Genomic DNA, 26,259 nt, shown 5'->3' on the forward strand with positions numbered 1-26,259 from the left:
ATTTTAGTGATTTAATATGAATGATGTAAATTATAAAATAATTTATTCCATCGTGAAAAACTTTTGGATAAGATATTGATGTTGGGTAAAAAATCTTCTCTGCAAATAATTATTAAATTATATACCAACAAAATAATTAGGTTACATATACGTAAAAATTCTACAACTAAATTAATTATTTATATAAAATAAATAATAAAAAATATAAATATTTATACACAAATATACCATAACTGATTTTTTTTATATATATACATAACATTTTGTGAATCAAAAGCCTCTTATTAATTTTTATAGTATTAATTAGTTCATAGAAATTAAATATTTATGAAAACATTTTCCCTTCTTTTATTTTTCATATAGCAAAGTAAGCACATGGGGTAAATATAATGTTTCACGCCATAGACACATGCCAATGATGCCACCATCAATGCAATTGGAATGTGAAGAGAGCGAGATATATATATATATATATAAGAGAATGAAGGAAGATATTCTGCCGGATTCTCAGCAAACAAATAATATTAGAGAACCGAAAAATTTGAAAAAAAAATTTACAAAATTTGATTTGTTTCCTTTCTGGCTCTGTATCTTGTTCTTATTCTTGTTCATGCTGTTGCTCCTCTAAAGTAAGGTACCTACTTCTTCACCCTATGATCAAGTAATAAATCTTTGAAACTAATTAATCAACTTTTTCAATTTGGTGCTAATTAACAGCTGCATAAAGAGAATTCATATAGAGCTCTTGTTCTGAATGCAAAAAAATGGTGTCATCAACTCGTGTATGCAACAATTTTGTATTTACCTATTTTCTTCCATGTTATGGATTAGTTGTTTATTTATCTGATTCGCTTTAATTAGTATACCATGTGATTATGTTGCAGCAAGAAATTTTAGATGCTGAATCAAGGAGTAGTAGAAAATCAAGGCCTTGTTTGATTTTCCCTGTGGCTTCTTTTCTCTGTGTTTTTTTGCTTGTTGCAACTTCATTCTTTGCAAAAGGATACAAACAGGTGTGTGCGTGCGCGCGTAGGTGTGTATATGTTTGTGGATAAAGTAATCAATTATTGGAGTTGACTTTTGTTGATTTATGCAGAAATTATCAAGTTTTAGAACAAATTACCAGAATTTGGGAGTTGATAAATGCAAGGTTCAATCTGTTACATTACACAATGGTTTAGATTATGATTCTTTTTTGTTTTAATCATCCATGTTTTTCAGATGTTTATATTTGTTTTATTACCTTGCTTAGTAGAATCAATGCAGGCCTAGAGGAAGTGAGGCATTGCCCAAAGGAATAATCTCCAGCAGTTCTAATTTGGAAATGAGACCTCTCTGGGGTCATGTTGTTCAAAAGAAAAATGTCAATATAGATGTAAGTTTTTCTCAACCATAACCCCTTCAAAGTTTGACTTGAGCTTTTGATGGCACGGAATATTCAGATAAGGATAGAGAAATATAAAATTATATTTGATATGTAAGATATAGACATAAAATTTTGATTTTCTCTTGATAGAATACTAATAAAAGATATTTTTTAATTTTAATTTTTCATTATTTTTTATAATGATATTTTTTTATTATTTTATTTTTTCATAAATTTTAAAAGAAAATAAAGATAAATTAAAATTTTTATAATTTATTCTATTTTATATTTAATTTATTTTTAAATAAATACAAAAATGCTCATATTTATCTTTATGTCTTTTATGTCATATTTTTATTGTCATCTTATTCTGTTTTCAAGATTATTGGCAGTCAAAGTTACATTCTGTTACATGGTTATTGACTTGTACACAATAATTATTTTACAGAAAAAGGAAAATGCTTCAACAAATTTGTTTGCATTGGCAGTAGGGATAAGGCAGAAAGATCTTGTGAATAAAATGGTCAGAAAGGTACTACAGTGAGATCTTGTATGTATCTTGCTAGGTTATTTTAATTTGATCTGCCTATGATTATTCTAAACCATAAATTATTTCAGTTCCTAGGAAGTGGTTTTGTTGTGATGCTGTTCCACTATGATGGTGTTGTTGATGAATGGAAGGAATTTGAATGGAGTGATCAAGTTATTCATATCTCTGCTGCTAATCAAAGTAAATGGTATCTATATATTTCATCTCTTAATTTCCATGCCTTAATTAATTTAAGATAATAATTTATAAATAGTTATTTTTATATGAAATTAATAATTAAAAATTATTAAATAATTTATTATATTTAATTAAATATTTTTAAAAATTTATATTATATTCTCAATTAATAGGTGGTTTGCCAAACGGTTCTTGCACCCTGACATAGTTTCAGAATATGGTTATATTTTTCTTTGGGATGAGGATCTTGGTGTTGAAAATTTTCATCCAGATAAGTATGGTTTTATCCTATTAAAAATATTCTATTATATTTTACCAATAATAATATATATAACATCATGTTATGTGACATTGACTAAAAATATAATACATTAGGTTATATTATTAGTCAACATCACATGACATGTTACAAGCAACATATTAATAAAATAACATAACAATATTAATGATTTTTTTAGTAATATTTTGTGTGATTAAATGATATTAGGTATGTTTCTATCATAAAGAGTGAAGGGTTAGAGATATCACAACCAGCACTTGATCCTCACAAATCAATACTCCATCATCAAATTACCGTACGTTTGACTACCTCACAAGTCCACAGGTTCCACTATATATAATTATGATTATTATCAATCTAATTAATCTTAATTAGAGTAGTGACTATATATCTATGCTTATTATATTGTCATGGTTGTGTAAGCAGAAGGACATACAAAGCTGGTTATTGTGCTGAAAGAAGCACTGCTCCACCTTGCACTGGGTAAAACTTTGGCTAATTTTTTTAGAAATAGAAAAAAATGAGGTGTAATTTAATATCATAGTTAATTAGTGTGTTTTTTATATGAATTTAAAACTTTTTATTTTAATTTAAATAACAAATTGGGCTCTCAAGTCAAATTTCTATAATGCACAAATCTAAAAATCCAATTTTGTGGTGAGATAAATTTTTTTCGTTTTCAAACAAATCAGAAAGTCCAATTTGTAAGTTTAAATTTTTTTTAACATTAACATGCAAATTTGACTCTCAGATTTGTATTTTTTTTAAAAAATAAAAAACTACAAATCTAATTCTTAAATTTGTGTCATAAAAAAAAATTAAAAGCCACAAATTAACCCTCAAATTTGTGACATCTACCAAAAAAAAATACACAAAATTTTCAAATTATTTAAAAATACCACCAAAATTTCAATAATAAAAATAAAAAGTGCTAAAACTTTCTCTATGATCACTGCAATATTATATATAAATAAGAATTTATATATATCTTTCAACTAAATAATCAACCTCCTATACTATAGTTGAATAATCAAACCTGTAATAGATAAACAATTAAATTTATTTTAAATAACATAATAAATATTTTTTTATAAGATTCTAAATAAATATTTTTATATAAAGTGATTAATTTTATATGTACACGTAATATGATCGAAATATTTATAAAATGGAGAAAAGAAAAAATTAAACTTTTAGTTTAAAACAAAATTAATTAGTTATCATCTTGTAATGTTTGTTTTTAGATGGGTGGAAATTATGGCTCCTGTTTTTTCAAGGGAAGCATGGCGTTGTGTTTGGTATATGGTCCAGGTAAGTGAGTGCATCATGCACCATCATTTTTCTGTCTTATGTTATTGCAACTAGCTTAATTAGTTGTGTGCTAAACATTATTAATCTAAGTCACATATGGTTTTACTTTGTTTTTTTTTTTTGTGTTTTTTTTTTATAGAATGACTTGGTCCATGCTTGGGGTCTAGATAAACAACTTGGCTATTGTGCTCAGGTAAATATAAGTTAAATTTGTTTTTTTACACATTTTTATAATTATAAAATAATGGAGGAGGTTAATTAAGCTATTATGAATGGTTTTATACAGTTATTAGTGGAAATTAAGCTCATGTGTGTTGTAGAAAGAAGTAAAAAACATGTTAGGGGCAAAATAGGAATACAAAAATGTGACTTAAATGCAGGTAATTAAAATTCGAGTTAATGCTCAATTTTGTCTCTAAAATTTGAAATCGAACTTAATTTGATCCAAAATTAAGTCAATTGTAATTTTAAAGGTTAATTTGAGTCCAACTTTAAATTTAAAAACTAAATTGAATATTAATTCTTAAAATTCCTCTGTCCTTTATAAATTATAATAGATAGTAGATAGTAGATACTAGATAGTTGAGTTTTATGATTTTTATTCCTATATACAAGCATGTTGAATATTCTCTTATGTCCTTTCTAAAATGGTATATCCAGACAAATAAATAAATAAATATATTAAAGAACACAAGTCTATTTGAAAAAGAAGATAAATAGTACAAAAATAGACTCTGACTTGGACAATTTTTTTTAAGTAAATAAATTATATCTACTAAAAGACTAGAAGTAGAGAGAAAACTGAGTCTACTTTTTGTATCAAAACATTTATATCATAAATTGAATCACATTCTGTTGTTTAATTTCTTTTAATCATTTTTAGTCTGCATCTAACTCTAACCTAGTTATATATGTACTATAATGGATGGTAGGGTGATAGAACACAAAATGTTGGTGTTGTGGATGCTGAATACATAGTCCATTATGGTCTTCCTACTCTTGGTGGCATAAATAAATCTGAGGTCAGAAATAATTAAATTTTCCATCTTTTTTTTATTATTATTATTATTAATTATTTTTTTTGAAAAGTGCGTCTCTAATTCTATTATTAGCATTGGAAGTAACAATTATATATCTATATATGACTTACAGGCTTTATCTCAAGCAAAAGATCATAGAATTGATGTAAGTTACAATTTTAACACAATTTCTCAACACAACTATTGGCACATTATTCTTAGAAATTTTACTTTATTCGTTAATTAGCATTTTTCACTTGTTTGTTCCAATACACTTCCACTATTTGATAAGAAAGAATAACATCATATTCCTTTATGAAACAAAATTATATGCTAGACAATTTGAATATACTCTAATATTTATCTTAATTATTTACATGTGAATAATATATATAAATATATTGTTATTGGATTCAATAACAATGCAGGTGAGAAGACTTTCTTTTCAAGAATTAGAGATTTTTGTGAAACGTTGGAAAAAGGCAGTGGATGAAGATTCTTGTTGGGTTGATCCATTTCAATAGTCATAACTCATAACTAGATGGATGAATTAAAGGGATTTATTTTTTTTATTATTATATATATTTATTTGTGTATCTAGCATCAATTAAACACACACACACACAAAGGACGATGGTCCTTAACATCTTATTATTGATATAGTAAAATTCTTTTGACAGTTTTGATCATGATTCATGGGAGATTGTTATTATTATTACTAATATTCATCTCTCATGCATATAAAGTGGTAAACATAATGGGTTAGACATGTTTGGCCCTGCTAACAATTATCAGATTAGTTATTTGAAGGGTTAAAATAAGAAATAAACCTTTTATTAAAAGTGATGGGCATGGTGCATGAAATGTTACATGTTATATTAGAAGAACTATCAGGGATAAGATTTTAATAAAATTTTTAACTTGCAAATAAGATTAAAATAGGATCTAAATTCTACCTACTCTACCTTATCCATTATCAGCCCTAAGTACCAAGTAATAAGTATTTAAATCCCATAGACAAAGAAACTTGTGATAAGTCAAAGATATGAGTGTGAAAACTGAAAAACTGAAAAACTGAAAAGAGAAACCGTGGTCGTCGAAAATGAGTAAAACTTAGGCATTTTCCCACCATCGACTAAGCATTAATTAAAATGGCATGAACATACAGTAGCAAAGTAAAGTGCATTATTGCATGCCATTTGTGCACTATACACTATATCAATCCACAGGATATAACCAATATGTAGTGGTAGTGTATATTTTATTCTCTAATAATTCACTAGAATATATAGTATGAAGGTTTTCACTTTTCTCTATACCTTCGCTTAAAGAAAAGGGGAACAGAAACGAGGAATAGAAAAGAAAACTTATCAAGTATTGAACTTAAATACAAAATATTTAAAATAAATAATGAAGAATGATGTGACTACCATAACAATAACAAAGACTTATTCTACTAAATAAAATTGATTATATAGATCAAACGATATTGTTAAATCTTATCATATATTATATGACAAATCACTCTAATAAACTAAAGACATGCAAAAATTATGATAATCACCCAAACAAAAATAGGTTATGTACATATTTTTAATGCATATAATTATATAAATCGAATGAGGCATTTTCGATTTACAAATATAAAGAGTAATTTTTGCATTTACGGGTAAATCGAATCAACCTCTTTCGATTTATATATGTATATACTAATTCGATTGATTCTGATTCGATTTAGTACTTACATATTTACATAACTAAATCGAGTATACTTGTATCGATTTATATAGAAATGTCCATTAGAGACATGCATAACATAACATGCATAATGTAACGTATTTTTGTTTGGATGATTACTGTAATTTTTGCATGCCTTTGGTTTATTAGGATAATTTGCTATATATATATATATATACTAAAGATAGGAAGAATCAAACCTGCAACCTCTTGTGTGAGTATAAGAAAACTATGCTCATATATATATATTATACCAAAGATAGGTGTTACGAATTCGACCCACGGATCCTACGCCCGGAATGGTCCCCGAATCTGGTTACCCGGGTCCGACCCGCTTCGCCCTTCTAGAAGGCCCGGAACCGGCCCTCTAGAGCTCCTAACCAACTTTCGAATTCAAACGTCTCCCTTATCTTAGCCAAACAAGATAAGATAAGATAACTACCATCACCTATAAATAGAGGACCCAGGTCCCTCCAGGTATTCATTCATTCCTCACACCTTCTACCTCTTAGATCCATTCTGACTTGAGCGTCGGAGTGTCTTTGCAGGTACCACCCCCTATTGCTCCAGGCAAGTGATCCGGCATCTGCCTCAACCCGCAAGTTCTCGATCCATCTCTCAACCCGTACCAGAGACATCTTGTACATTGGCGCCGTCTGTGGGAACTTTGCAACGTTGTGGCGGCATGGCGGATAACCCAGAAGAGCAATCATCAAACTCAGATTTCTTGCATGTAACTGAGAGCAAAAAGGAATAATGTTTTCTTAACTTGCATCACCTTTGCATGTTTATGCACCCTTTCGCCCTACTTCAACGGAGAAATCCCAAAGGAATAATGTTTCCTTAACTTATATCACCTTTGCAGCGATAACACTCCTTCGCCCTATTCCAACGGCGAAATCCCAAAGGAACAATGTTACTTGCAATTACCTTCTTAGTGATAACACTCTTTATGCACCCTCGCCCTACTCCAATGGTGAAATTCCAAATCCTCTGAGCCCAAAGTCTCGCCTCCCTTTAGTGGGACACCTCCACCTCTTGGACCCTCTCATTCACCACTCCCTCATCCGTCTCTCCAAGCGCCATGGCCCCATCTTTTCCCTCTACTTCGGCTCCATGCCCACCGAGGTTGCTTCTTCTTTTGAACTCCTCAAGCTCTTCCTCCAAACCCACGAGGTCACCTCTTTCAACACTAGGTTCCAAACCTCTGTCATCCGCCGCCTCACCTGTGACAACTCTGTCGCCATGATCCCCCTTCGGACCTTACTGAAAATTCATAAGGAAGCTCATCATGAATGACCTCCTTAAATGCTACCATCGTGGCCAAGCTCAGACCTCTCAGGAGTTAATAGATCAGGAAAGTTCTTAAGGTTCTTGCACATATACGGGGGACAACCAAATCGTGGCGGCATGACGGAGAACCTCGAGGAGCAATCCTCCACCCGACACCCCAACTCAAACCCACAAAGTCCAACTCCCGAACTCCAAGATAACACTCATCCCACCCACGGGAGGATAATAAACGCGGCACATCGCCAACCAACCCCAACCCAGCAACAACCAAGAGAGGACAACCGTCCTCCCACTGAAGCCCGGCCACCCGATGGCCTGGGAGAGAAGGCAGTCCAGATAATCCAAGAGTTGTGCCTCAGGGTGCAAAACCTCAAAGGCCGAGTCACACCCAAAGAACGGTACCACCCGGAGCATACAAGCCAAGCAACCTCCAGGACCTAATCTCATCGCAATACCAGGAACATCAGGCCCCCTGAGCAACAACACTGCAAACAGCACGATCGCAGCGTTTTCCTAGACCCAAAACACCGACGCGGAGAAGACGACTGACGGCACCATCGGAAGGCCAAACGAGCAGGAAACATGCACGTGATAATGGAAGCCATCCCGTTCACAGAAAAATTTTTGAGAGCCAAACTCCTAAAGGACTTCAACAAGCCCACTGACATGAAATAGGACGGGACCAACGATCCCCAGGAACACCTAACGGCCTTCGAGGCCAGGATGAACCTGGAAGGAGCCGCCGACATGATCCGGTGTAAGGCCTTCTCGATAACCTTAGCCGGCCCTACGATCAAATGGTTCAACGCCCTCCCAAACGGGTCCATAGCCAGCTTCCACGATATCACCAGAAAGTTTATGGCCCAGTTCACTATCAAAATCACCAAAGCTAAACACCCCATTAGCTTGCTCGGAATTACCCAAAGACAAAGACGAATCTACGAGAAAATACCTGAAGGTCGACGGACTCACGGACTCAGTCGCGAGCCCCTGCCTGACCAATGGACTTATGAATGAGGACTTCTGAAAGTATCTCACCGCGAAGCCAGTCTGGACTATGCACAAGATTCAGAGCGTCGCTAAGGATTACATAAACGATGAGGAGGTGAGCCAAGTCGTAGCGGCCAATAAACGGCAGAACGGCAGTACGGCACCTCGCCAAAACACCCCACCAAGAGAAAACCAAAAGGAACATTCCAAACCGACAAATGCTCAAATTACACCCTCTTGTTAGCTCCCATCACCGAGATCTACCACCAAATAGCTGACCGAGGCGTCCTTCCGAAGGCCCGACCACTTAAAGAAAGAATGGGCGGCAACAAGAATTTATATTGTGACTACCACCGAGGATACGGGCACAAAACACAGCACTGCATTGACTTAAAAGACGCTCTGGAGCAAGCCATACGAGACGGCAAGCTCTCCGAGTTCGCCAAGATCATCAGGGAGTCGAAGTGCATAGAAAGAGACAGATCACCAGAGAAGGAAGGACGTAACCCAAGGATACAAAGACAAGCCCCTCGGGAAAGTCCGGAAACAGACCCGACCATAGTCGTCAACGTCATAACAAGCAAGGATAAGGCGGAAAAGTCGAAATCGGCACTAAAAAAGAACCTCAAGGTCCTGGCAGTCAGAAACCAAACCCCGACAATCATCACCAATAATGCGATAACATTCTCCCCCGAGGACTGCCAATATGGCACCTCGGCGAAAGATGCCCCCTTCGTTATCTCCGCAAAGATAGGAACCGGGCGGGTCAGAAGAATACTACTCGACACATGAGCAGATTCCAACATCCTCTTCAGGGGGGTCATTCGACAAACTTGGGCTCCGAAACGAAAACCTACAAACCCACCATAATGGGGTAACAGGGCTCGGGGATAACTTCCTTCAATCGGACGGCACCATCACACTTCCCCTCACCATCGGAGCCGGGAACCAAAGAAATACCATCCTCTCCGAATTTGTCATCCTCAAGAACTCCACCACCTACAAACATCATCCTCGGGAGAAAGACCATTAACAACCTCTCGGCGGTCATCTTCACCAAATTCTTACTCATGAAGTTCCAAGCCGATGACGGCACTATCGGCACAATACACAGAGACCGAAAAGTCGCGGTAGAGTGTGAGAACACTAGCTCGACCCTCTGCAAGAGATCCCGAGATGCGGCAGGCATCTTCCTCGCCGACCTCGATGCACGCCAAGACCAAAGTCCGCGCAGAACCGTGCGAGAAAATGACAAAGAGGCAGAGTGGGACCTTGCAAACAAGGTCAGGAGCATAGCACACCTACGGGAGCTAGCCCTAAAACAAAGAATAAGTCTAAGGTACAATGGCAGCACGGTACGATGAGACTTTGGACCAGGAGACCTCGTCTTACGACAAAACGATATCGATCCACCCACTCCCGGAGAAGGGATGCTCACGCCCAACTGGGAGGGTCCCTACCAAATTAGGACGGTAATCGAAAAAAGAGCCTACATGCTCGAAAGACTAGACGGGACCAAGCTTCCAAGATCCTGAAATTCCACCAACTTACGGTGCTACTATATGTAGAAACATCCTTCCAAAGCAACAAGATTGAGGTCGTTTAAGACTATCTCTTTACCCTTTATATTTTGCCTTTTTTACTTGCATTTATTGCTTAAGTCGTTTAATCGTATATTTTCTTACTGGGCACTCTTTCCTACCCACATTGGGAGGTTTTAACGAGGCCCAAACCATAAATGGAATTCATTTTCTCAAAAGCATTGCCCCGTCTGACGGCATAAACCAAACGCGGCTACACGGAAATCGATTACCCCGAGGCCAACAAAACGGATATCCAAATAAGTAAACGGCTACACGGGAATCGATCACCCCGAGGCCAACAAAACGGATATCCAAATAATAAAACGGATATCCAAATAAGTGAAAAGGCTACCCGGGAATCGATCACCCAGACGCCAACAAACGGATATCCGAATAACAAAACGGATATCCAAACGGCTACATGGGAATCGATTACCCACGGATATCCAAATAAGTGAACGGCTACCCGGGAATCGATCACCCCGAAGCCAATAAAACAGATATCCAAATAAAAGAACGGATATCCGAATAACAAAACGGATATCCAAATAAGTAAACGGCTACATGGGAATCGATCACCCCGAAGCCAATAAAACAGATATCCAAATAAAAGAACGGATATCCGAATAACAAAACGGATATCCAAATAAGCAAACGGCTACACGGGAATCGATTACCCCGAGGCCAACAAAACGGATATCCAAATAAGTGAAAAGGCTACCCGGAAATCGACCACCCAGAAGCCAACAAACGGATATCCGAATAACAAAACGGATATCGAAACGGCTACACGGGAATCGATTACCCCGAGGCCAACAAAACGGATATCCAAATAATAAAACGGATATCCAAATAAGTGAAAAGGCTACCCGGGAATCGATCACCCAGAAGCCAACAAACGGACATCCGAATAACAAAACGGATATCCAAATAAGTGAACGGCTACCCGGGAATCGATCACCCCGAAGCCAATAAAACAGATATCCAAATAACAAAACGGATATCCGAATAACAAAACGGATATCCAAATAAGTGAACGGCTACCCGGGAATCGATCACCCCGGAGCCAATAAAACAGATATCCAAATAACAGAACGGATATCCGAATAACAAAACGGATATCCAAATAAGCAAACGGCTACACGGGAATCGATTACCCCGAGGCCAACAAAACGGATATCCAAATAATAAAACGGATATCCAAATAAGTGAAAAGGCTACCCGGGAATCGATCACCCAGAAGCCAACAAACGGATATCCGAATAACAAAACGGATATCCAAACGGCTACACGGGAATCGATTACCCCGAGACCAACAAAACGGATATCCAAATAATAAAATGGATATCCAAATAAGTGAAAAGGCTACCCGGGAATCGATCATTCAGAAGCCAACAAATGGATATCCGAATAACAAAACGGATATCCAAACGGCTACACGGGAATCGATTACCCACGGATATCCAAATAAGTGAACGGCTACCCGGGAATCGATCATCCCGAAGCCAATAAAACAGATATCCAAATAACAGAACGGATATCCGAATAACAGAACGGATATCCAAATAAGAAAACGGCTACACGGGAATCGATTACCCACGGATATCCAAATAAGTGAACGGCTACCCGGGAATCGATCACCCCGAAACCAATAAAACAGATATCCAAATAACAAAAATAGTGACTCGTGAATCGATCACCCGCAAAGCCAACAAAACGGAAATCCAAATAAGCTAAATAAACAAAGTCTTGAAATCGGCCTACCAAGAGGCCTAAAATAAGTTCACAATAACAACCCAAAAAAGGCCACACAAAACAAGCATGAGCTGACGGTCTTCCAACTTGCGAAAAGTCAGACTGACCAACATCCTACCAATAAATGCAGGATGATGTCACGCCCTTTTCAGGCCCCTCACAGTCTCCCAAACTACAGAGAATCAGACTCCCCAACGACTTAGCATTGAGACCAAGAAAGCATACTCTCATGCTCCGGGGACAACTGTTCCAGACCCGATCTCCGGGCCCTTCTTCAGAACGGTCATCAAACCCGGCATGTGATGAGACGCCCAAACAACGTGCTCCTCGTCTGACCATGAAACGGCCAGGAACTCCCCAAATCCTCGACCTCGACTGGAAAAACCAAATAAATGATCTCCTTGCCAAACCACAAACGGCGAGAAAAAGGTTTCTCCAGCGATGAGACCAAGCACCCTCACTCTCTCGCTCCGGGGGCAACTGTTACGGATTCGACCCACGGATCCTACGCCCGGAATGGTCCCCAAACCTGGTTACCCGGGTCCGACCCGCTTCGCCCTTCTAGAATACCCGAAACCGGCCCTCTAGAGTTCCTAACCAACTTTCGAATTCAAACGTCTCCCTTATCTTAGCCAAACAAGATAAGATAAGATAACTACCATCACCTATAAATAGAGGACCCAGGTCCCTCCAGGTATTCATTCATTCCTCACACCTTCTACCTCTTAGATCCATTCTGACTTGAGCGTCGGAGTGTCTTTGCAGGTACCACCTCCCATTGCTCCAGACAAGTGATCCGGCATCTGCCTCAACCCGCAAGTTCTCGATCCATCTCTCAACCCGTACCAGAGACATCTTGTACAATAGGGAAAATCGAACTCACAATCTCTTATATGAGTATAGAAAAACTATACCATTTGAACTATAACTCATTGGCATCCTATATTATATATACTGTAAAATTGTTTATACATAAATTTTCTTTGATCACACTTTGTGTATGATCTTGAGACGATATACATGTATCACCCCCAAAAAATATATAGGGAGAAAATTAATGGAATGATGTAGAATATTATATTAAAAGAAGAATTTGTAGTAATTCTTAAGAACTAAATTGAAAAATGTTATGCAAGAACTCAATAATGAATTTCTAAACAATTAAAGAGTTCAAATTAGAACTTGAGTCAGATAATAAAAATAGTGAGAGTAATTTAACTCTTTTTACTTATTATTTCTGGTGTACAATTGTAGGTAGAATAATACTGAAGATGATAAACCTTTGACTTTGAAAAAAGTACATTATTGGATAAGCTCATTTAATTCTTATCAAAATATACAGTTGTATGCAGCTCTACCCCCAAACCTAATACAGTTGTGGTCTTTTAAGATTCAACAAAAATAGTTCATCAATTAATTTTTTTTTTTTTTTTTTTGTTGAAACAAAATAGAAAATACCAATATGGTGAAGTAAAATAGTTTAACTTGTATTTGCTAGAGAACAACACAATTACACATGAACTAACCAAATAATGAGCACAGAAAATTAAGGCAAAAACCCATCATAATTTAATCACTTAAATTATGATTTGAACAGCACATGGGATGTTGCAAAATGAGGTCAGAAAGATTCCCAAAACACTATTCTCAAGACACCACATTCATATGCAAAACCAAATCCTTCACTAACATAATAGCAGCCATTAGCCTCATCCTCAAACTTCACTATTACTAATAAATACTTGGTTTAAGTATTCCAAAAGAATTTAGATCCTCTAGTGAGAATATTAGTAAAGTGATAAAATTAAGAGTTCATCACTGTTAAATTTGAACTTCCATTGTATGTAAATTTCACTATCTTTATAACTGAAATCAAGGACTAAAATCACTGAAACACCAGTATTCATATAATACTTGAAATGCTTCCATATATATAAAAAGAAAAAGTTGATTAAAGCAACAAGTTGATAAAATGCAGGAAGCTTTTGTAGCTAAAGGCTAAGGGGGTTTAATTGCCCCTAGTCCAACCCCAACCACCCACCTAGCTTAATACTTATATACAGTTGGATACACCAATATGCATTTAAATCATTTGGCATCTATATCTTCAACCATCACCAATTAAACACACATCAACCAAGAAGGGCTTTTTCAGCCAAAATTATAGCACTCTTTAGTCCCTCTCCTCTACCCTATCTAAGATAAGAGCAAAAAATAGCTAACCATATGCCCTCCCATCTAAGGGACTACCCCTTATATATCAATTTCTTTGGGACCACTCAAATCATCAATAGGGTTCCCTCTTCTACTAATTCACTTTGGTTATTACAATGTTGGTTACAACTTTCCTTTTGTTGCACTTGATTTGAAAACAAGCAATGTATACACTCATAGTTATCAAGATAAGACATTTATTTAGTATGTCACAATAATATTATATGCTACAAAGTACAATCAAGAGAGAGTGAAATTGAAGCAGCAAAACATTACTAGACATAAATCTCACATATAATAACATTGAATAAACAAATCCTTACAATTTTGCAGCCTACTAGCATAAACAAATGAAATAATTTATAAAGCAAGAAACCCCAAAGTTCCTTCTTCTTCTCAACTTGCAAGTCTTAGCCAAAAGACATGCCCACTGAGCAATTGCATTACTATATTCATTCATAAAGTTAAAACTTATCATCAACCCCAATATCTCCACTTGAAGGGCAATCCTTCCTGATTCACTATGTACTTCAATATAATATATAATCATATAAATAATGCTAAATTCTGACAATAAGACAATGTGCTGTTTCCATGACCCCCTCCCCCTAAAAAATCCCAGTAACAGCTTAAGAAAAAAAAATATTCATAATACTAATGATAATTAATTGATTAAAAAAACAAATCAAGGACAGATATTCTCCACTTCTCTTCCCATTCACAGTTGAAACAGAATTAATTAAAGAGACAAACCCTTCACAATTTTCAAATTATTATAAATAAGAATTATAATGATAAAGGGGGGGATGGAATTTTAAAGATGGCATCCAAAGCAATTACAGGTCCTGGGAGTGAATGAACAGAATCCATAGGGCTTGTTTGGAATGTTGCAATTGATGGCATAGCAACAAGGAGAGGGCAAGCACACTCCTCTTGGACCACCACAGCAGGTGCAGAGAGCACATATCTGGAAGCTTCCAAGCTTCCTTCTGCTCTCATTCATCATCATCATCAACCCACTCTTCTTCCCTTCTTCCATCAAAGGTACCATGGGATATGACCCATTTGCCTCCTAATCATAAAAAACCAAACTTTTTCAAAATTTAGCAAAACCCACATGGTAAAAAAACCAAACTTTTTCAGAATTCAGTACTACCCAGATGAGAATTTTCACTAGGAACAAAAGAAAAATGCATCTAGATCCATAAACACAGTTACAAAAAACAAAGGGGTAAAAAAAAGAAGCAAAATTGGATGTTTATGGAGAGAGAGAGAGAGAGTAAGGAAAACTCACATGGATTAAGGTTGCTTCATTAGCCATGATGGAAACAAAAATGAGAGAGATGATGAGGCCATGAGAAGGAATCATGCTTGGTTGGTTGGTCACTTGAAAAATGCTTCTTCTGAATCTATTTGTCTTAGGTTTGTGTTACAGAAGGGGCTTTAAACCTTGTCCTGTCTGCAAAAACTTGAAATTGTTGTAATATATCATAAATGTGTAATTTTTGGTTCCTATTTATGTAGAAATGTTTGAGCTTTTGAACTAAACTGAACTAAAATAGCTAGCTTTTTTGCAAGGTTGAAGATAGTAGAAGAGGAAGTACTACAAAATAGAAAGAGTAGGCAAAATGGAACTATAATGAGTTGGAAGAGAGAACCAGAAGAAGAGATGGGGACAGAGACAGAGACAGGGACAATGATAAGGACAACAACAAGAACAAGGGTTTTTCACTTTGAAATATGAGGCACTGTGTGTTCCCTTCAATTAAGAGAAGAGCACAGTTCAGTTACTGAGAGAAGTGAGAACATAAAATGAGATTTTTTTTTTTTTTTAGTTTGAGTTTGAGGAACACATCAAACTCTTCTCTCTTTTCATCTCACTCACTCATAGGTGTAAAAGGAATCAAGGGCATTATGCAGTTTATGGCTTTATGCTTAGCCTTTTTATTTTATTTTATTTAAAAAAAAAGAAAATTAAATCTCTAATTTTGTAATTCAAAGAGATTAATTTTTAATTAATTAAAAATATAAAAATATTTTTTATATTTTAAAATGTAAAATATCTAAGTTTTTTCGTTTAAAATATATAAAAATAAAATATATAAAAATAAATAGATCTTTAGAAAGTCAAAATTTTATTTTATTTTTGAGTTAAAAAGTCAAAAATTTATTTGTTATTTTTTTAATTTTTTACTTGAAAGAGTTTTGTTAAAGCAGTTGTTAAAAATATAAAAAAATATTTTATGTAAAAATTAAATTTTTAATAACATTAGATGCATACAAATAATTTTATAAAATAGTATTTTTTTATTTTATTGTTCTTAGTCCGGCACTAAAATTCCGAACCATATTTTTGTATGTCTTAAAGGCAGAAAATTAAGTGTATAAAAAAAAAAGTCTCTAATGTTGAGTGTGGACTGGATCTCATTACTTTGTTTAGAGCAACCGCAATTTGGTATTGAAATTCATAAATTATCCTATTACAATTTTTTTTTTATACTAGGTACGAACCTAAATTTTCAATGTATCAATCGAATTTGGAATTATGTGTTTGACTCTCATCTCTTTTCATTTTACTACATTTGATATAAAAAATATAATAAGTATTAAAATTTTGAATATTATACAAAAAATTAAACATTTGGTAATAGACCACTAAGCTCAAATAACACTACTTGTTCTTGAAAATAAAATGTTGTATATAGATATTAGTGTATACACTAATATTAGTTTATTTTTTTATTAAATATGTATAACAATAAACATAAAGTATTTTTTAATAAGTTATATATAAAATAGTATTTGAAAAAAGAAACTAGACACCAACTCTTTTCATATCTAGTCACCAAAAAAAAAAAACTCTTTTCATATCTTCATTATATATATTATAAATACAATCTTTTTTTTTTTTTTGAAAAAAAATCTCAAGAAGATATTTAACAAAGATATTAATTTATCAAAGAGAATAATTTTCTCATTTAAAAACAAGATATTTTAGTTTATATGGAAAAAAAAATTAGACCTTCACTCCTTTAATTTACTCATTTCACGGACAGTTCATAATTTTCTCTTGGCCTTATTCACGTAGAGCCTTGAATTTCATATTTAATACTCAAAGGATTAAAAACGTGACATGCAAGGTAGATAATTTCAATATAAAATACGAGCACGCCTTTGTTGGTGTTTCTATGAAATATATCCTTTGTTTTTTTTTTAAAATACATCCGCCATTTATCTCCATTACTTTTTTTTTTTTTTTTTGCTTCTCAAAGTTCTTTAAGGGTGTCAAAATCGACTTAAAATTTTTATATATGGATAATTTCAATATAAAATACGAAAATATTTGACCATTTTGATATTTTACTCTACTATGATAATAATACAAAATATCATTGACATTTTATAAAAAAAAAATATTATTTTAATTACGAAAAGATAAAACATCACTAACATTTTGTTAAAACGCTCAATAATGTATAACATATAGTTAGGAAAAATTTCAAGTGTACCAAATCAACGGTTAAAACAACTAGAACACCAATATTCCCAATACACTTAAAACTCTTCCTATAGTTTAAATCATCTTTAAAGAATTCATCGCTCATAATTCAATATATATAAAAAAAATCGTCAAAATCATGGGGGAAAAAATTTACAGAATTTAGTAATTCAAAAAGATCCATCTATTTACAAAAGTAGTTGCAGATGACTTATTAATGATTAAAAAAATACAGTCAATTTCAAATCATATCTATGAATAAATAATAAATAAGCAAATAGGCAAACTAATCTTTATAACGAGCAATAATTTTTTAACCTTTTATGTATTTTTTTAAAAATGCTGGCTTTCCGAAATGCCCCTATGACTTTTGTATCCTTCATAATTAGCTTAGTATACACATTATGATGATGGATAATCATTCCTTTTTCTAACCAATTCTTTTTTCTTTTTTTTTTAGCGAAGATTAAAACAGATATTCCCTGAGAATCTCAGTTCTAAATTTATACATGCACTGAACTAGAGACAAAAGCTTGTGAATCCACAAAAAATAAATAAATAAAGATAAAGATAAAAATAGATAAAAACAATGAAATAGCAATGGGAAAGAAAGAAAACAACCGTTCAAATTTAATCATCCTCTACTTTACATTTTACAATATATATATATATTCAGCATCTAGCATCTATTTTGGTGCTTATTATCCAATTCTTTCAAAATATATTCTCCATACAGAATATTTTCTCACAAAAGGAAAAAATGCAATCTGAACCTTTTTTTCCCATTTTAATTAAAATAAAAAATAAACTAAAAAAAGGGGACCTATTGAGTGGTTCAGAATCTACATGATTCATAAGCCAATATATTAATTAAACCAAGGAAACACTCTCTGAGTCTTTTCCTCTATTCACATGAAATAGTATGAAGTTTCAAATTATGGAAACAAATTCAATAAATTGTTCTTTTCAAATATGTTCTCATTATTTGAAGAATACCTATTTAGGACACAGTTGTCAACATCTACAAAAATTGGCTTAGAAACGGACATGTCTCTTATCTTATGTCACTGTTTTGAAACCACAAAAATTATCTTAAAATTAGTCTAAGATAGAGACAATTTTTTAAGTTTGTCTCCAATATCTTAAGGAAGAAGAAAAAAAAAAGCCAGCCCGGTGAACAAGTATCCTGTGTTAACCCAGGGTTCAGGGAAGAGCCGCACCCAAAGGATATAATATACGCAGTCTAACCTAATAATTACATCAGTGACGGTTTCCAAGACTTAAAAAACTGTTATCTTGAGGTTATATGGTGATAACTCAATCGTTGTTCCAAGACTCCCAAGAAGAAGAAAGATTAGCACAAATTGTGACATGACAATTTTCATCACAAAATTCTCTAAGAATCAGAAAAAGAAAGAATTGGCCATGTACCTGCATGAACTTATTCATAACAAGCATCAGACTTGGTGGCGAAAAATATCAAAGAACATGCATCTTTAGCCACAGAAATTGCTGCTGCTTTACAAAGCCTCCATGAAAAGAGATTCAAATTCCCAACTATGAATCTATGATTTAGTTGCATGTGAATTGTAAACCGAATTCTAAGCCAGAAAATGCCAAGATACCCACCTTTAACCATTCGGAATCAGAAGAGCGAGCACCTTCGGCCAAAACAACAGTCACATGTTCTGTTTCTTCTGCCTCTGAAATTCAGAGTTTAGATTCTTTATCCTTCAGCTTCTGCAAAATGAACCATGTTAAGAGCAATCAATTCATGCAAACGAAATACACATTTACATACACACATATATGCTAGGAAAATATTGCTTACAGGTTAAGTTCTGAAACAGCAGCTTTTTTCAACTTTCAACTTGCTTGGAGTTCTGTTAAACTTGGCTAGGAATGTACAAAAAATATGAATCATAAAAGGATATTGAATATCCTACTATTGGCTGCCAGCGAAAATGATTTTCTATACACACAAAGTAGTTCGGTATAAACCGAACTTTTTTTTTTTCGGAGAAAGTAAAAGCCTTTGAAATGAATTTCAGACCTGCATGAAACAAAGATTCAGCCAGGAGCCAAATTCCTGATTATTATAGATTTCCAGAAACATTTTTTACATATTGGCAAAATGTTAAATAGATAAACCAGTTTTAAGGACAGAAGAAATGTTCACATCAGGTTTTGAACCAAATGTGACAAGTATTTTGTGAAATTTATACAATCTGGCAGCATGAAATTCCAGAAAAACTGAATCCAGTAACCGCGGTCAATAGCAGGTTGGCAGAATCAGCTTAACATGAACTCTGTACATCTCCAGCAACGGGAAAATCGATTTACAGATTACCCTTTTCTCCCCTGAAAAAAATCGTAAAAGGCAGATGATGCATTTCCAAGAGACATCATTATCCCTCATCATCAATGTTATCATCACTGGAAGGAAGTTGTCTAGTCTCCGACAACGAAAGCCTCCTTGGCTTCGCAGAGCCTGACTCAACAAGTCCTTCTGGTGATAAATTTAATGCGGCGGTTCCTGATGAAGAACCCAACATTCGTCGTCCTGAAGCATCAGCTGAGGGTGATGTAGACATATTATAGGCAAAGATTCCCATGGGGTGGTCGAACTTGCAACTCGGGCCGAATTTGCATATACCATATCGCGAGTAAAAGACACACAATGGCTCTCCCTGTAGGAAATAAGACACTAGCTCTATCAGCTTGCACAAAAAATCAATCAAAAGATTATAAATGTGAAGATCATAGAGACAAATTTTGGAAATAATATGCTAAATCAAGAAGCATAATTTGATAACACAGCAAGGAAAACGCATAATTCAAACAATTCAGTCTGATTGGCCTTGATCATGTCTTCTACCTTCAGTTCTATGTATGGTTCAAACCATTAAGTTAGCTTCAGATTATGGTTATACTTAAAACTGCAATTCTTCTTTGCCCAAATTCAAGTATTCATGCATCACCTAATTAATGCTCATGAATAATCAACAAAAGGATTTGCCATGTATTGTGATTTATACGATTTATATGATGTTACGCACAAAACTAGGACGCCATACACCCTAACATTTAGTCATTTTATGGTTACTAGTAACTCATCCTTCTCGTGATGGTATCTTGTTATTTTGTGTCGATAACTTCCGACAACTAACTTAATGAAACAATGACTTGGCATGTATTAAGTATTCAATAGCTAGAGTTCCACTTACCGGACGTAAAGGAAGGCCAATTGGACTCAAAAGACAATCAGGAGCAGGAATCAGCCTCTCGCGCGGATGATGGAAACGGCAGACTGCACCGAACTTACAATCTCCAGTCTTCATGTAGAATTGGCATTCAGGCTGGCCAGGTCTTTCAGGAAATATGTTCTCCCTCTGCAATGCATAGAAACCTACGGGAACTGATCCAGAACGGTATTGAGAATATGCTCCTTGGGATCCTGCATTTGCCGATTCGCCTTGACGAGAGGATGCATATGTTTGACCATTTCCAACTGATTGTTGTGTACTGTCTGATCCCATTTGACCCTGGAAAAGGTGCATGTTCCATTAGGATTCGTCTCAACAATGTCGAGTTCTCAAATCTAGACTCAAATAGCAATGCACAAATAATGATAGAAACAAAGCACAAAAGCGTTACATCATAGAAAGAATGATCTTACATTGTATGCACCCCAGCCAGGTACCGAAACCACTCCCTGAGGTAGAATCAAAGATGCATAACTCGACGGACCTTGCCAGCGTGGACTAGCAATGTAGGATGAACTCGACCAATTTGTAATTCCTGCTGCATATGACTGCTGACCTGGCGTTGTTGGAGAATGAACGGTGGGATAAACAGGAGAACTGCGCATTGAAAGCACCATATTACTTGGTTGAGGATGATGGAATTTGCAAGTGTTCCCAAATTTGCACTGTCCGGTTCTTAAATAGTAAGCACATTCTGCCTCATTCTGCATCAACAACAAATATAAGTACAATGTACTTACACGACTAAATCATAATATCAACAATTTCGTAAGGGTTCGTAATACTCATATTGAATAGAAGTACACAAGGAATACATAACTATTATCCGAAAAACCAAATTAGATCTTCAGTCTAAAAGTGTATCAAGCAAGTTATTGGTGTAAAAATAAATGAGTGATAAAAACAAAAATGGGCTGCAGCAAATTAATGAACATTACTATCTTAGCCTTAGATACAACTCATACAAATGTACACAAATCTGAACAACTAACCGGGCGGAGTGGATAGCCTAAAATATTTAAAGCAACTCTTCCAGCAATCCCGGCCTTGTCTCTAGGATGATGAAACTTGCATGTGGCTCCGAATTTGCAAGTTCCTGTCTTCAGATAATACTGGAAAACACAACTCGGATCAGTATTTTGTAAGATGGTGGTTGTTTACAATATGAAGGTTCACACACATACTATGTCAAGGCCAAAAATTAGTGCTTAGCAGAATAAGGTTGGCGTTAACATCAAATAAGAAAATCAAACAAAAACAACAATTTATAGGCTGCCTATACTTCACGTAGACATCAATGATTAACTCAAGTGTTGTTAAATAAAGTTTTGTATTGTGTAAATATAAAGAATAGTTAGTTCTTAAGACAGACGAAGCGAAGAAGTGAACATCTCCCCCCCCCCCCCCCCCGGACCCCACCCCAACACCCGCATGCGCGAAAAGAGAGGGAGGGGGGGCACATCTGAACTAGAAATTATTTTAAACTAGATTTTAGTCCAATGAAAACTCAAATTAAACTAATACAATATAAATGTAAATCAGTTGCCTCAAAATTTTTGATAGAGTACTGCATACACAAGCAAATTGAAATGCTGTTAACTTCCTACCCGAATTATGCCACTTTTCAGATAACTGCATATGAACCATTCTAGAAACAATAGTACAGAAAATAGATGTACATGCAACTCCCATTAACATTATGATCTCCTTTGCCCTAGTTCCATTCACCAAACTGTTTGAAATTCCAAAGTTAAAAGATATTGTAGACACTTGTCATGCGGACTAAAGTAAAAGTCATCTGTAAATTGTTTTAGCCCATGCAGATTGCTATAGTTTCCAAAATTATTATAAAGTTCCACCTTAAAAAGCATGCACATTATAACAAGCAATATGCACCTTATGCACTCATTGAGAAACAAGTACATGCCTGACATTCTGGCTGCCCTATCCTTTCTGGGAACTCTCCTTTCATCCGTGCAGCGGCAATAGCCTAATGGTATTTGAAGAAAAACTAATCAGATAAGTGATCAAGACAATGATCACAAAAGTACAGAAAAGATAATTTCATTCAAGTTTCAACATTTTATAACAGCTACAAACTATTCTTTTTCCTATGGAATGAATGAATACAAAAACCAAATAATCATGTGTCAACAATCTTCATAACACTTATGTTATCAACTTAAAATCACAATATGAGTTTCTACCAGTTTCCTGTTAGGAGGATGGTTAAATCGACATGTTGCTCCGAATCTACAGAGTCCTGTTCTGATGTAATATGAACAATCTGGTTCTCCTGGATGCTCAGGATAAGGTCCAGGTTCCATCGTTTCACTCGACCTCAAGTTCATTTGCCACATTGCATCTGAGATAATGTCATATGAACAGGTCAGCTTCTCAAAAATAAAATAAAATAATCAAACTAAACCCATCGAAGAGTGAAAGAATAACGATAACCACAATCAGAGTTCAAACTTAGTCTCATTCTCATACTCTTCTGTTATTGTAAATCAATAAATCAAATGCAATATAAATTTGGCTCATGAAAATGCATAAGAAATGGAAGAATAAAGATTAAATCTTCGCTTTGGTCCTCGATTTTGTGAGCATCATTCATTTTAGTCATTTCGATCTGTCGAAGACTAAAATGAATCATACTCACAAAGTCGACGACCAAAAAGAATCTTTACTCAAAAACTAGAAGAACTCCAAGTCATGCATGCTAGACAATAATGATACAATAAAGAAAAAAATTAAAAAAAAAAAAACTTATGGGGGCCCCTTCTTACCATGGCAGTGGCATAAAGGGCCCCATCCTGTGAGAAAAAAAAAAAGAAGTTACTTGGATGAAATAAAAACTTTCAAGTACATTTTCTTCTCCAAATTGATATCTCTGTGCAAAAACCACACTAAAAACCAGTTTGGGAAAGCTATGAGCCCATGACTTTTCAAAAGCTGCCATGCCCTATTACTGTAGGTTCTTGGGGGAAAAAACTGGTGAAGACAAAGGCTCAATAAATGTTCATAGCTAAATATGTTTAAAAATCTTCCATAAATTGCACCTTGATAAATGAAGCAGTTTAAAAAGTTTCCATATATTGCTACCTTGATTAATGAAGTATCATAACAGGTTATCATGAAACTACAGCTACTTCAAAGTATTAAAACCTAAAAGTACCCCAAAAAAAAAAAAAAAAAGAGAGAGACATATAAATAAAACTTTAGTTATATTAATTAAAATTAAAAATTAAATAAAGTAAAGAGGTTTTGTAAAGCAATTCAGAGCTTGGAAAACATGCCATATCATTGATTGTGGGTTTTACCAGTCAAAATTCAACATCAGAAACAAATGGCATGGCTATAAGGATGACTATGAACATTCCCAAAGTGACTAATAACTAATAAGGAAGCATTGAAAAAAAAAAAAACTAAAAAATAACAAAATATTAGTAAAAAATAAGATAGTTGTTGAACTTTTATGTGGAATACCAGAGACCAAAAAACAAGGGGCTAAGGTTGTTAGCTAAGGTTATCTCAGATCTCAGATAATAGCATTTGACAAATCCCACTGATTTTTTACACCCCCCAAAAAAAACCAATGAAATATGAAACAAAAAAAGGTATGTGATGATGATGAATTATGATCATAAAAAAAATTATCAATTAATTAATTGATTGAATCAAAAACACAACATGATCAGAAATTAATATAAAGGAAAAAAATGAATAAAATATAATTGAATTGAAGAGAATAGAATAGAATTGAGATTATGAGTTATGAAGAATGATAAGAATGAAAATAGAAGGAAGAAACAAACCTTGAGGGATGCCTTCACGGGACATGGGAATTGCAGCATCGAATTCCATATATGAAGATGAAGATTATGATTATGAGTATGATTAATATTATAATTATTATTATTAATATTATGTGTGTGGTTGGAGTATTTATACATGATTATGAAGAAGGTATGAGAATATAGAACCCCATTTGCACACAACACTCATTCATCAGTATCACTAAAACACACTCACTCTTTTTCTGTGTGTCTTTCTTTCTGTTATGAGATCAAGTTTCTTCCAACCCCAACAACAACAACAACATTAACTACATCAACAACAACAATAATAACACCAACAATAAATGATAAAATTTAATTATCATAAATAAAAATAATAATAAAAACAAGAGAGAGAGAGAGAGAGAGAGAGAGAGAGAGAGAGAGAGAGAGAAGAGAAGGAAAGAGAGGTGGCGTTGTGTTCTCCACTCCACAAACGAGAATAAGGAATAAAAACCAAGCAACCAACCAGACCAGTCATCTATTACTGTTACCAAATACTATATTATTATTATTATTATTATTATTATTATTATTATTATTATTTACTTTCGTTTCTTTTTTTTTTTTTTTTTTTGCAATTTTCATTCACTGAAAGTCTTTTAAAGAGAAATTTGTCTTTTTAGTCATTCAATCTTATAGTATTATTAAATCAGTTAAAGTAATTGATTTTTAAATTTATTACTTATAATATTATCTGAAAAATATAAATTTAATTAAATAATTATATAAAATTCTTTATATACATCAAAATTAATTTTTTTTATTATTGAACTTTTATTAAATAGAGTTTATGTGAGCTTCTTTAAAAAAAAAAAAATTAGATGGATATATTTGACAATCAACTTTGAGTCATACTTCAAGGTTTAACTACTATTTGCTATTTAGAATTATTTTAGTTATTATTTAATAATAATAATAAAAGAGCATATGTTAATGTGGTGCGAAAAAATAAGGAGAGTAAGACTTTTGAAAATTAACTTGTTATTAAATGTAAAAAATAAAAATAAAAAATAAAAAATAAAACAACTTAAATCTTAAATTTTAATTCTAAAATCATTGATATAAAGTATAATAAATAAAAAATTTAAAATAATTTAATTAACAAAAAATACAGTATTTTTTGTTTAGTAAATAATATTTAAAAATGAGGCTAATAAAAAGATATTTGATTGCTAAAATAATAAATAAGAAGTGAACTAAATTTGTGTCGCACAAAAATAAGGATAAAATTTTGTGTATATATTCTATTTTTAAAAAATCCACCCTGTAACAAAATTTAATACAAATTTGTAGAGAAATCAAATACAATTTTAGAAGTATTTATCACTTGTTTATTTTCAAAAAAATGACAGCAACAAAGAAAAACTTGAATCTTGG

At 33.8% G+C, this 26,259-nt stretch overlaps 3 protein-coding genes and 1 long non-coding RNA gene across 5 annotated transcripts; 1 reads left to right on the forward strand and 3 right to left on the reverse strand.

Annotated features, from left to right (window-relative positions):
* Positions 1–498: 498 nt before the first annotated feature.
* Positions 499–5,395, forward strand: LOC107637173 (uncharacterized). 2 transcript variants are annotated; one of them, XM_088485432.1, is made up of 15 exons: positions 499–634; positions 718–782; positions 885–1,013; positions 1,097–1,150; positions 1,256–1,375; positions 1,815–1,898; positions 1,985–2,103; positions 2,267–2,368; positions 2,581–2,697; positions 2,800–2,856; positions 3,618–3,684; positions 3,824–3,877; positions 4,617–4,706; positions 4,837–4,869; positions 5,132–5,395. In XM_088485432.1, exons 2-15 carry the CDS (start codon positions 765–767, stop codon positions 5,225–5,227), a joined length of 1,140 nt encoding a protein of 379 aa, XP_088341558.1. In that variant the 5' UTR covers positions 499–634; positions 718–764; the 3' UTR covers positions 5,228–5,395. The 2 variants fall into 2 exon arrangements, with proteins under 2 accessions (XP_088341558.1, XP_088341559.1); XM_088485433.1 differs by having other exon boundaries at positions 509–629.
* Positions 5,396–14,801: 9,406 nt separating this feature from the next.
* LOC107635136 (uncharacterized) lies at positions 14,802–16,165 on the reverse strand. Its single transcript, XM_016338513.3, has 2 exons — positions 15,570–16,165; positions 14,802–15,347 (listed from the first exon to the last, which is right to left on the reverse strand). Exons 1-2 carry the CDS (start codon positions 15,642–15,644, stop codon positions 15,090–15,092), a joined length of 333 nt encoding a protein of 110 aa, XP_016193999.1. The 5' UTR covers positions 15,645–16,165; the 3' UTR covers positions 14,802–15,089.
* Positions 16,166–19,069: 2,904 nt separating this feature from the next.
* Positions 19,070–19,736, reverse strand: LOC148569409 (uncharacterized). The gene is made up of 3 exons (XR_015881298.1): positions 19,606–19,736; positions 19,404–19,514; positions 19,070–19,205 (listed from the first exon to the last, which is right to left on the reverse strand). It is a non-coding gene; the product is annotated as an uncharacterized LOC148569409 (long non-coding RNA).
* Positions 19,737–19,827: 91 nt separating this feature from the next.
* On the reverse strand, positions 19,828–25,306 carry ZFN1 (zinc finger protein 1). The gene is made up of 7 exons (XM_016338514.3): positions 24,859–25,306; positions 23,248–23,405; positions 22,968–23,030; positions 22,033–22,152; positions 21,454–21,744; positions 21,002–21,319; positions 19,828–20,464 (listed from the first exon to the last, which is right to left on the reverse strand). Exons 1-7 carry the CDS (start codon positions 24,905–24,907, stop codon positions 20,183–20,185), a joined length of 1,281 nt encoding a protein of 426 aa, XP_016194000.1. The 5' UTR covers positions 24,908–25,306; the 3' UTR covers positions 19,828–20,182.
* Positions 25,307–26,259: the final 953 nt, after the last annotated feature.

Source organism: Arachis ipaensis, chromosome B4, assembly GCF_059453495.1.
Source record: "Arachis ipaensis isolate K30076 ecotype BB chromosome B4, ASM5945349v1, whole genome shotgun sequence".
Lineage (NCBI taxonomy): Eukaryota > Viridiplantae > Streptophyta > Magnoliopsida > Fabales > Fabaceae > Arachis > Arachis ipaensis.